Source organism: Protopterus annectens, chromosome 6.part0 (genome assembly GCF_019279795.1).
Source record: "Protopterus annectens isolate FY-2018-M chromosome 6.part0, PAN1.0, whole genome shotgun sequence".
Taxonomy (NCBI): Eukaryota; Metazoa; Chordata; order Ceratodontiformes; family Protopteridae; genus Protopterus; species Protopterus annectens.
Window position 1 is genome coordinate 474,463,336 of NC_056737.1, and position 12,737 is coordinate 474,476,072.

Below are 12,737 nucleotides of genomic sequence, written 5' to 3' on the forward strand. Positions count from 1 at the left end.
TTTGGTGGCAACTATTAACTAATGCTTATAGGTTTCCCCGGGTTAAACGAAATGTGTTCCAAGTGTTTACTTAAATGAAGGCACTTGGACAAATTTTTGATAATGGTGTGTGTATGTGTATATACATGCCATTACGTATTTAAAATATATATTATACGTATTAATTATTTTTATAAACTTAGAATACTGACAGAGATCTTATATAGGATTTTTAATGTTGTATTTATTATATTTTATATTGGATGTTTTTGGAAAGGGGAGAGTTATCGCTTTAATAGTTAATTATGTAGTGATGATGTCACTAAGTACTGTTTTTTAAATGTCTGATAAATCTGAAGTATTTGTCTGATAAAGGTTGCACATTTTGTGCGTCCGAAAGCACCTGCAAGGAAGTGACCGATTTATTCAAGTCAATGCCTTTGGTTCGTTTTGTGTTTTCCAATTTTTGGTGAAACACCTAACATTTTTCAGCACTGAATTTCAGCTGCTGTACGGTGGCTTAGACAAACTTTTCTTCAAATCCCTCCAAAGTCTAGTCCCTTTGAGGGGAATACAGAAACAAGGAAACAGTGCGAGACAGATTCAGAATATAGTTTCATAGATAAATACTAGGCTAACTGCCCTTGTGGGCCATTTTAAGCCTAGCTAATTACCCCAATGTCAGAATCAAACTGTGCACCTTGTGTCTGCAAGGTAAACACCTTAACCATTATGGCACCCTCACACCCCAATATTCTGAATACTTTATGACTGCAATAAACATAAGCCTACCAATTCTAGGATCAATAATTCTGTAATGGAGGATGACAGATTAAGCCTGCTCTTTATACTTCATGCAAAGTCTGCAAATACACTGAAGACTGCAAATCATAGGATCAACCACTGTGTCGCTATGTACCTCCCTGCCATGCAACACGCATCCTCATTTATCAGTCCACTGTTCTTTTCTCCAGCCATTTTTCTATGCAGCCAATCATTACCCTCCTCCCCACAACATGCTGGTAAAACATCTGGGACAAAACAGAGCAAAAAAACTGAGCAGGTGTTCTTGTCTACTTACTAAAGTGGGTTAAGACACAGTGGAAAGCCCGGCTACCCACAAAACTAAGCCAATGTTTCTGGAAGCTGGTGGTCACAAATCTTGCCAGTCTCTTGGTACATTCCATTAACTTTCTGGATAAGATGAAGTTAAATGGCCTGTAGTTTCTTGGGTTAATCCAAGCCACTGAATCCCACAATGTGGTTCTATGCCACTCTCACAGAACCTCCCAAATGGTGAATGATGTATTAAACCACAGTGTTAGAGATTCATACAGACCAGGTGCAGACCTTAAAAGGAACAGATTCCAGCAAGATCTTGTCCACCATCCTCTCAAGGCGCTCACAGACCAAATCCCAGTCCTCCCTGATAAATCACTATCTTTCCATCTCCCTCTATCTAATCTCCACTTCTCATGCAGGGACACTTTGCCTTTGTTTTCATGAAACAAATATGGAAAAGAGATTCTGGAAACCTACCATGCCAATAAAGTAAGGCACTCTATATGGTGACTTTTTTTTTTTGTTTACAAATCACAAAAACTGCTACACTACTTTAGTTTCTAAAATTTGTCCTAATTATTTTTTTCTGCACTGAGCTACGATGTGAAGTTTGAGGTTGTGCTGCTTTGGAATGGTTTACTGGAGTTTTGTGGCGAGTGTATATCTGGAGAGTCTTCCTGGTCACAGCATACTGAAGTCCCTGCCTTGGCCAGTGAGCACTTTTATGAATGGTCTGTGTGGAAGTGCCCGGCATAGATAGAAGCCTTTATCCCTGAAGCTTGTTTGAATGCAGACTTCCAATTGGACAGTGGTTTAGACTCCTGTGGATTTTGTGGTTACTAAACCAGCTTTGTGACTGGAGTGGTAGTGTGTGGATCTTCTCTTTGGGACATCGTTTCAGGTGACGACATTTTAGACCTTTATGCAATATCTATTCATCTTTTACTGCAGCCTTAAACAATTGCTTTTTTAAGGTGTTCTTAGGACTTTATCTTCTACAGGATGACAGTCTTTAGCCATCTGGCAGTGGCCACTGAGTTCATGGGCATTCACAGAAACCACCACAGACACTACCACTTTGGACTTGCCATTACCCATATCATTGCCGCTGCTGACTGGAACAAGCTACACGTTTCAGAGATGCTACTTTTTATGCCTGAAATCAGGTAATGGCTCAGTGATTTGTTGGGTGTTACACTGCGTCACTCGTTAAGCTGTAACCGAGTGACTAAACAGCATCAATTGTTACTTTAAATAATTTCTGCAAAATCTTTGCCACTGTCCTTATAAACTGCTTGCAATGAATTACAATTCACTGCGAGTTTTACTTCATTTGTATAAAATTACTACTATACTTAGTTTTATTCACTGTACTCATTTTTCAACGTCTTTAGTAAAGTACTTAGGCAATCATGTACTACAACAAAATTACACACAGATACACTCATTCCTCCTAAATTTATTCACATTTACCACTGCTCACTACAGGACCTGCTCTTCTATTCACTAATTGTGAAGGCCTGTAAACTGTCTTGGCCTTTTTTAGGCAGGGGATCGTAGCATAGAACATGACCATTCTCTCCATTCACTGAAGTACGTTACTGTGAGGGTCAGCAAAGTCTTCAGCTGTGAATAATTTTTTCCGTCATATTTTGCCTTTTTGTAAATGACAGCTCAAGACAAATTAAGACTTCAGGATATCCAATATTCAGACCTAAAAAGCTAATCTTAAAGCTGCTCATGTAAACCCTTTCTAGAGTTCGCAGCTGAACTACTTCAACAGTTTTACAATACTCATTAAGAAGACTCCAACTTCAATTAGGATATGAAGTTGGTTTTAGAATAATCTGCTATGCAAGTTCAGTTATCAGTCTAAATGAAGTCCTTTATCTGCACCAACAGTCATGAATCATGGGGTAGTTAGGGTGACAGTGGGAAGGTTGGCAAGACAACCAAGTACACCCAGTAATCCTCAACATTAAGAGGGGTAAGAGGAGATAGTTTGGGCATCCTGTGAAGTGTCTCCTTGGTGCTTCCCACTGAAGGTGTACAGAGTACATTCCACTGAAAGAAGGTCCTAAAGCAAACCCTGGTCATGAGGGATTTTAAATGGCTTGCCTGAGAATGCTTGGAGATCTCATAGAATAAGTTGGGTGCTCCTAGGGATGTTGGCATTACCTTGCTCAGCTTGCTACCACTGCAAGCCCCCACCAACCGATGGATGGAATGAGTTCGGTTATCTATAATGCACTGCATCTAGTCCAGTTTTGGTGTATTCTTGATTTTCACTGTTACTCCATTTACCAAACAAGAGTCTGACCACATGACAAACACTCCCTACCCACTCACCAAGGGAACTAACAGCAACTATAGGCAAAATAGAAACCTCTCAACTGGAATAGTTATCTTAAAGACTAAAACAGTGTACGTGAAAACATCAGCAGCAATGGAATGTAGGGGGAAAATATTTTAATAGTTTTTCCTTAAGAATCATACAATGTAAATTACAGACTTAAAGAAAGAAGTTTGGGACCAGTCTTTACAAACGTGCTGGAAGCACAGACTTAAGTGAAGGCATTCACTCTGCAGCATTTAATTTTACTTTATAGAGTAGAAATGTGCTGCTATGCTGACCAATGCTCTCAAAGAACGGACATTTCTCTCCAGCTGCTCCATAAAACATGACCAAAAAATGCAATCCTCAACACGTTTCACCCTTTGAACATAAGATGATCAGCAAGACGCTACGCATATACTGAAGTAGTTACTTACACAGCAATTTGTTGCTTCGACTGTTTAATGGTTCTGCAGCATTGGCGTCTTTGCTCTTCTCATTGTCTTCAATAGGTCGGAAATGGGATAAAGTCCTTATGAAGCCACGGAAGTTTACCTGGTCCTCCCTTTGAAAAAAAAATGTCGTAATAAATAGAGTGCCCACAAGGGAACATGGATATACAAACATCCTAACTTGATACAAGCTGTTTAATGGTCTCTACAAAAAGTACAGTTGTGTACACTTACCATAAATGTAGATGTTAGAGTGTATTCACTGTTGCAGTCATTACACTTGGGTAATCTGCTGGCAGGTTGCCCTCAGTCGGCCTGAATAACAAAGTCTTTGGTCCTGCGTCGGTTGCTCTCTCTTCCATGACGTCAGGTCATCAGGGGAATAAAACATGCAGCTGACACCATTTTAATCAGTTTTTCTTGTCCCAGATGTCAGGTGCCCCCCAAATGGGGAGCAAAAATATATACAAAAACTGTAAATATATAAATGCACCTTAGAAACATAAAATTTACCTTCAACTAAAAGCAAATACACCACAAAGGCTTTTGAGTATAGTGAAGGAAAGAAAAGGTATAGAAAGGGGGATGGTGGATGGGTAACCCGGACTGCAACAGTGAATACTCTCGAACATCTACATTTATGGTAAGTGTACACAACTGTACTATGTTCTTAGTGTTTCACTGTTGCAGTCATTACATGTGGGTAGAATCCTAAAGCTATGGATGGGAGGATGGAACTAAACACTAGGAGCAGCTATAAGGCCCTGCAGGACTGCAGTGGCAAAGCCTGCCCTGGATTTAGAGGAGAGGTAAATGATCATGCTTTGTGAACGTATGAACAGAGCTCCAAGTAGCAGCTTCTAGAATGTCTTTGGCTGGGACTCCTCTGAGAAAAGCTGCTGAAGTAGAGGCAGCCCTGGTGGAATGGGATCTGATCCCCCTGGGCACAGGTTTACCATGGTGCAAATAGCAGAAACGAATGCAGTGGCTTATCCATTTAGAAACAGTCTGCTTTGATATAGCCTTCCCTCTGATCCTGCAGCAAATGCTACCAGTAGTTGCTCAGACTTACAGATTTTGTCCTGTAGAATCTTAGTTGTCTGTGTACATCCAATGAATGCAGAATCAACTCCCCCTTGTTCTGCGAATTTGGAAAAAATGTTGGCAGGTGAATGGTCTGGTTAAGAGCCATACTGGACAACACCTTAGGCATAAAAGAAGGATTGGTCCTGAGAGCCACCCTGTCCAGGTAAAATATGATGAAAGGCTCCACTGCCATGAGAGCCTGTAGTTCTGAAACCAGTGTTGCTGAAGTGACTGCCAAAAGAAAAGCGGTCTTCCAAGATAGAAATGTTATATCTGCAGTAGCTGCTGGTTCAAAAGGAGGCAGGGTGAGTTTTTCCAGCAAAAAATTGGAGGTCCCATGCAGGAGTTGGTGTTCTCCTGGGTGGCCTTAAATTTTTGGCCCCTCTGAGATACTGTTTAAGCAGTGGATGAGAAAAGAGGGGAGGATCTGTGTTGTAATGAGCAGAGATGGCAAAGGCATGGATTTTTATTGAAGAAAAAGATGAGCCCTTTTGTCAAGCATCTCAGTGAAGTATTGTAAAATCTGATGAATATTGGCCTTTGCTGTGTCTATTCCTTGTGCTTGGTTCCAAGCACATAATCTCTTCCATTTATCAGCATAAGATTTTCTAGTACTGGGCCTTCTGGCTTCCAAAATGACATCCATCACAGGTTTACTGAGAGACGGGGTTTGAATAATTAGTTGATTAGCCATGCTGCAAGATTCAGAGTTTGGAGCGGAGTGTGCAGGATTTGATAGTTCTGCTGAGACAGTAGATTAGGTGTTTGAGGCAAGTACCATGGTGTAAGGTGCGACATTCCTTAGAAGTGGGTACCAGTGCTGGCAACGCCAGCCCGGAGCAATTAGGATCATTTTTGTTTTTTCCTGTCTGACTTAGTAAGACCTTGGAGAGTAGAGACAGAGGGGGAAAGGCATAGACCAATAGGTTTTTCCAGCTGAAGGATAGAGCATCAATTTTCCATGCTCTTTTTGTGATGAGTTCTTGTGCAGAATTTGTCCAAATGATAGATCTGTCTCTCACCAAAACTATGTATGGGCTTCCCCATTTCTGTGTTAACATGCTGAAGATTTATGGATCCAGATTCCATGTGTGGGTCCATAATATTTCTGCTTAGGTAGTCTGCCAGAGTATTTTGCATTCCTGGCAGGAATTGAGCTTGAAGATGTATTTGGTAAGTCAAGGCTGTGTTCCACAAGGCCATGGCTAGTCTGCAAAGGGGGGAGGAATGTGTACCCCCTGCTTGTTTGTTTATGTATCACATAACTGTGGTGTTGTCCGTCTTTATCAGTAGCTGTCCTGGATGAAGTAAGTCCTTGAAAGCTGTCAGAGCAGTCTTAACAGCTAGCATTTCTTTCCGGTTGATATGCAGATGCATTTGGTTTGGGCTCCATTTGCCCAGAATGCATCTCCCTGCCAGGTGGGCCCCCCCAAGCAGTCTGATGCGTCTGTAGTTAGTGTTTGGGTAGCAGAGGGTAGAGTGAATGACAGTCCCTTGTTCTGGTGACATGTCTCTGCCCACCAAAGAAACTCCTGTTGTAGGCAGGGAATGAAAGGAATCTGTTTCGAGGCTGTGGCCATGTTGACTCCATAAACATTTTAGGTACCACTGAAGTTTCCTCATATGCAGTCTCGCATATGGAATTAACAGAATGCAGGATGCCATGAACCCCAAAGCCTGCAGAATTTGTCTTGCAGATAACTGGGTTTTTGTTACCATTTGTTTGAAGTGCGTTGTCAATTGCCTTTGTCTGGCGTGAGGTAAGCCATCTGGGAAGTTGTATTCAAGCTTGCAATGTAATTATTTGAGAGGGTACCAGTTGTGATTTCTTTTTGTTTATGGTGTACCCTAGGCATGCTAGAAGCCTTTTTACAAACGGCAGACGTTGAAGAAGAGAGCGTCCTTGTACTCTACTTGAATGAGACAATCGTCCAGATACGGATAAATTTGAATGTTTCTTTGTCTGCAGAATGCAATTACTGGTGCCAGGCACTTTGTAAAGACCCTGGGTGCAGTAGATAAGCCAAAGGGCAGTGCAGAGAATTGGTAATGTAAAAAACCTGCTTTAAAAGTGGAGGTATCTTCTGCACGATTCCCTTATTGGAATATGCAGGTACGTCTCTAAAGTGTAGAGTTACTAACCAAGCATTCTTGCCTAGCATAGGCAGTAGCTGTTGCAAAGTCAGCATTTTGAATTTTGGAATGTTCAGAATGGATAAGTCCAGTATTGCACGCCATGAATTGTCTTTTCTGGGTACCAGGAAAAGTCTTGAATAAAATCCTTGTCCTTTTTCCTTTTCTGGTACCGGCTTGAATAGCCCCCATATCCACGAGGGGACATGACTTGTTTCTGGGCCTCTGTCCACTGGTTTTGTGGCAGATCCAGCCATCAGTCTGGAATTGGCAAAGTATGGAAATTAAATCTGTGCCCCTGGGATATTATGTTTAATACCCACTTGTCCTGGGTAATGAACTGCCAATTTTGAGCATGAAGCATGAAGTGCTAATTCTCCCCCCCCAAGGGGGCTGCCAAAAGATAAGTGCTTGGAGATGGTAGAGGAAAGTCATTGAGACTGCTTACTGTAGAGTTGTGCTTTGTTTCCTCCAGATTTGGAGGTGGAGGCACCCCATTGCTTTGACCTGAAAGAACCTTGTGACTGATACCTGGAGCCTTTTGAGTGCCTGGGTTTGCCCTGAGTGGCTCTGTTGGACACAGGAAAGGAACAATTTTTTGTAGGCCAGTGCCTACTGAACCTGGGTGGCTGCACTTGCAAGAAATCTTTTACAGTTTGCATAGATTTAGCTTTGTCTTCCATTTTCTTTAAAACCTCTTCTGCCTTATTATCAGGGTATCATGCTGCAAAGGGGCATCCAACAATTAAGTTTTAACATGATCAGGCAGATTTTGCTCCTTGAGCCAGGCATGCCTTCTAATCATAGATCCAGTAATGGCGGCCCTACAAGGGGCCTCCAAGGAGTCAAAACCACATTGCAAAGTATGCTTTCCAACCTGTTCTGCTGAATGCAATAAATCCTGTAACTATTTTCCACACAATCAGAAATAAACAATTTTCTGTTTCAGTAAGCACATAACATGGTGTTGATATTTAAGCATATGAAACTGGCAGTTTAAAGCCCTGATTGCCAAGGTTGCAGACGTATAAACCTTCTTACCCAATATATCCAGTGCCCTGGAATCTCTATCAGAAGGGGTAGGATTTTTGGCTGTAGAAGCCTTAACACCCTTGGGACCCTGGGAAACAGGTCTCAGGATCAGCTGCAGGATTTCTGAAAAGAAATTAGTGGGAGTCAAGAACCCTGTAATATCTGTTTGGCGTACTAGGAGCCGGAAGCAGGGAATCAGGAGCCATGCTCGATTCAGAGAACACATCAACAATGTCTAATACAGGAGGTATTGCCAAAGGCCTATGCTGAGGAAGAAGGAGGAAATCCCCAAGCCTCTTTTTTGATTCAGAGAAGTCCCAACTCTCCCAGTGAAATGTTCCCTTAAAGTATGCAAAGTCTCTCCAAAAGAGTAATCCTCAGGAGGAGATGCAGATGGGATGAATTCCTCTGCATCAGAATCCTCATAGGGTGGAATAAAAAATTCCTGATCAGAAGAGGAATCAGAAGAAATGGAAACCTGATCTGAAGATTCATAATCAGTGCCTTGCCTAGGCCTCTTAGCGGGGGGAGTTGGGAACCCCTGATCAAGGTAATTAAATCCTCAGCCATTTTGATCATCTGTTTTTTTAGGCATAGGGACCTCAGCACGTGACTCATGCACCAGTTTTTTAGACATAGAAGTTGTTTTTGACCTTGTATTTGTTGCTGGCGGTTTAATGTAAAAATGTTGAGGCCTGAAAACACCCTCAGAAGCCGGTGCCTGCTCAGCGGCTCCGGACCTATCCAAGGGAGAAACATCTGGACTGGATGTTTTTCTGTGCAAGAATAGGCTTCTGTCTTGCAATCCTACCCCACAGGCCAGACATATGGAGAATATGGGAGATTGTTGTCACATGTAGTACACAACCAGTACTTGCCAGAAATTCCTGCAGCTCCTTCAGTGTGGCTGCAGTTTCTTAGCAGCCTCCCTAACCAGTTTTCCTCTAGTCTTTTCTTCAAGTTTGGAGCGACGTCCAGTTCTTTGCAACATCACTGCTTTCTTATATTTTCTCCACTTTTTGATGACTATCTTCATGGTGTTCCACGGTAAATCCAATGCTGTGGAAATTTATTTTGTACCCTTCTAACAGATACCTGTCAACAATGAGATCCCTTTGGTGCTTTGTAAACTCTCCGCGAACCATGGCTTTTGCTGTAGCAGGTGAGTAAATGTCAGGAAAACCCTACTAGGACAGCTGAACTGTATTTGGGGGTTAATCAGAGTCTCCAATTGAGGACAGGTGTGTACCAAAGACTGAATGCTGTAACTAAATCAAAAGGTGCGTCAAAGAAGTATTAGTTTAAGGGTGACAAGCTTAAGGGTGTGCACACTTACGCAACAAGCTTATTGTAAGTTTATTTTTTTTAATTTTTCCAACAGATTTGTTTGTTTTTTCAATTGATTTGTGCAGGTTACAGGTCACATTAAAGGTGGGAAAAGTCTTTAAAATGATTTATTGTGGTCTCATTTTTTATATCACAAAAACCTGGCATTTTAACAGGGGTGCTTATACTTTTTATATCCACTGTATATACATAAATAAAACACACACATGCATAGGTAAATTTATGCAATCAATAGGTAAATATCTGAAATCACACAATCCAAACTACCTGTGTAAGTAGAAAAACAAACACATGCCTAAACTCCCTAAATTATTACCAATATCAAACAAAGAAGCTGGAAGTGAGTAAAAAACTCTGGCAAGGAAGGAGCCGTTAGAAAATTTACACAAGATACAAAAATACTGGGGTCCTCGGAAGCAAGACCAATCACTTGAGGTGACAAATGATATCTGAAATAGTAAGGTGGGGACCAGGGAATTGTGGATAGGGGAGGAGTCAGGCCCTGGAACTGAAGAGCTTCAAAATTTGTGCAAAGGTTGAGATGTGAAGGTTGAATCCAAAACCCACAGTTAAACTGGATGAATAGACAACACTGGATCATCTAATAACGGGAAGAAGGCTGGGAAGGAGTGTGAAAGAAGAATTTTGTAGTCTTTGGATATACTTAATTTATCGATTGTTTGTTAACCGGGTTAGTCCAGCTGGGCTTGTGGCCCATTTTCAGTGGAGACCCGAGGAGAAAAGCTCTGAATACAAATACAGACATTTGCAACATTACAAATATAAGTACAGAGTTTTGTAAAACTAGGAAAAGGCAAAAATACAGAAAGCTGCCACATTAGTAACAGATAATGAGTATATATCAAAATTATTATGTACAGGAAATAAGTTTTACATTAATAGATACACTGCTTAGCAATTGAGAGTGTCAGTGGTGAGAATATGTGTAAGGCAGTTTAGAGGGGGGCATGCAAAAGAAATAGGAAAGATGTATAAGAATATACAATAAAAAGAATAATTTGGAAATATGTAAAGAGAAAGACCTATGACGACATATTGTTAAATTTTGCAAAGAAAAATTATTCAGGAGTGTAGTTAATGGTGTGGGTGTTTTAGGTGGGAGCATGTGAAGGACATTCCCATTTGGAGGCGAGATGGAAGTGAAGCATGGATTTGTAGTTGTTATGGTTTGGTATGGGGAGAGAGTTCCACAGTTTGGCTATAGTGTGGGATAGCAATAGTTGGCCAGGTGGGTGTAGGGGTTTGTGTACATGCAGGAGGTTTTGGCCTTTGGATCTCAGGGTGCATCCAGGTGTGTAGGGTGTTAGAGATTTGGAAAGAGGGGGATTCTGTTGGTTTAAAGATGAGTTTGTGGACTGTTGTAAGTTGTAGGTATTTTAGGTGGTTGTGCAGTTCAAACCAGTTCAGGGTGTGAAGGGAGTGGCAGTGATGGGAGGAGTTCTTAGAATTGGTTGCAAATTTGCAGATTTTATTGTAACAAGCTACGAGTTTGGAACGGAGGCAAAGTTGTAGGTTGGAGAATAGGGAAGCACCATACAAGAGAGAGGGGAGAAGGAAGGTTGATGCAAGGGTTTGACGGGAGGAGGGAGCTAGGAAGCAGTTATGTCTGTAGAGGAGACCAATTTTCTGGTTGTTTTTTTTGGTAATGGTACATATCCCTGTCTTGCAGGAAGGCCATCGGTGCAAGAAAGTGAAAAGAAAGGTTCCATACTTGCCTTCAGAGATGGCTACTTAGGCAAGCCCTTGGGATTCTGTGACTGTTGCAGTTAACCAGATGAGAAGAGACACTATCCTTGACTTTGTCCATTTAGGACTCTCTGATGTCCATTCTGGAAAGCATACTGCTGAAGGCCCACTATTGTACCTCAAAATGGATGTCTGAGAATCTTATCCCTCTGTCCTGCAGTTTAACTCTTACCTTTCAGCACCCTTTAAAAGAGAGCATTAATGAAAGATTATTGAAAATCAATTGTAAAACCAATTTCATGCACCCAGGAATTATTGGATTTTAACACATTAGACACTGGGAGGTCAATCTGGACAAGGCTTCATCTTCAGGGCTGCTGCAGTGTCTACGCAGTTTGTCCGGACCTGTACTAAAGCATTCCAACACCTAGGTGGCACAGGATTCCAAAAGTAACTGGGATCTTTCTTTGCCTCCCAGACTACAAGAAATATCATCCTGTTCAGTGGGGATACCAACCAGGGAGATCAATGGAGGAAACAAAGCATTTTGCAAGATCTTCTCTTGGGAAGAAAAGAGGTTGGTGATTAAACACCCGTTTCATTTACGCTTAAGCTCCAGAAAATATCTTAACGTAGGAACATGGGCAGTGCAGCATCCTTCATCCTAGTCTTCCACATCAGAACAGGAGACTTCTGAAGGGAGTAAACATGTTTCCTCTTGTATGCAAGCTTTCTGGGTAATTTCAGTGAGGAGAGCTCCAAGGATGAGGAGGAAGTAGGAGATACTGTACCAATCTTTGCTGGCTTTTGACTTCTATGTCCAAAGGCCAGGAAATGTGAAGCTACAGATAAGAAAACAGAACATCCTGAGTTAGAAACTAGTGCACTTCAACATGCTGGGAGGATCTTACACTTAAGAATAAAACTAAACAGCACTGATGTAGAGAACTCCAACCGCACCAAACACAATGATATAGTGGAAAGCAGCTAACACTGACTGGCACCAATGTTGGAAAAGAGATAACCATCAATGCTGAAAAGGTCAGTCCCTGCCAACACGGAGACGAAACCATGTCAGTGCCAAGCCTCTCAATACTGACTGAAGGCCGAACATTAGGGTCCTAATGACCCCAAGAGTATCCATACCCACCTCGGTCCCTGCAGCCAAGAAAGGACCCAAAGAAAACTGTGCCAATGTATGAAGCAGAAATTGCCATGGTACCATGACAAGTCAATGAATGCAGTGGTTGTGGGGTGCTCTTCAGTTCTACTACAATCTGTGCTGAAACAGGGGCCAAAAGGAGATAAGGCAACAGCTATGAGAAAACCAGAATCACTATTCATGCTGGATATAGAAGGGGAGGGGAATAAGACCATCTTCATTTGCACCTGTAACAGTAGCCATCACTGTGCCAGAACCACATTACTGGCAAACTAGAGTAAGAGGATACTGACATATTGGACCGTGCAGAGTGAAGCAAGAAGAAAACTTGCATAGCACTGCCTAGGGGTAGAGGGAATCTCCTCCACAATTAATCTTGTTCTGTCCATTCTAGAACCAATTCTGGAAGATCATACAAAAGACATTCTGTTGTCCTGCCTTG

General features: G+C 41.8%; 1 protein-coding gene across 1 annotated transcript in view; it reads right to left on the reverse strand.

The window, feature by feature from the left end:
- Nucleotides 1-12,737, reverse strand: part of CHP1 (calcineurin like EF-hand protein 1) — a 234,686-nt gene that overhangs the window by 106,932 nt on the left and 115,017 nt on the right. Inside the window, exon 4 of the mRNA XM_044074206.1 lies at nucleotides 3,814-3,941. Coding sequence (XP_043930141.1) covers nucleotides 3,814-3,941 — 128 coding nt within the window. The remainder of the gene's footprint in view (nucleotides 1-3,813; nucleotides 3,942-12,737) is intronic.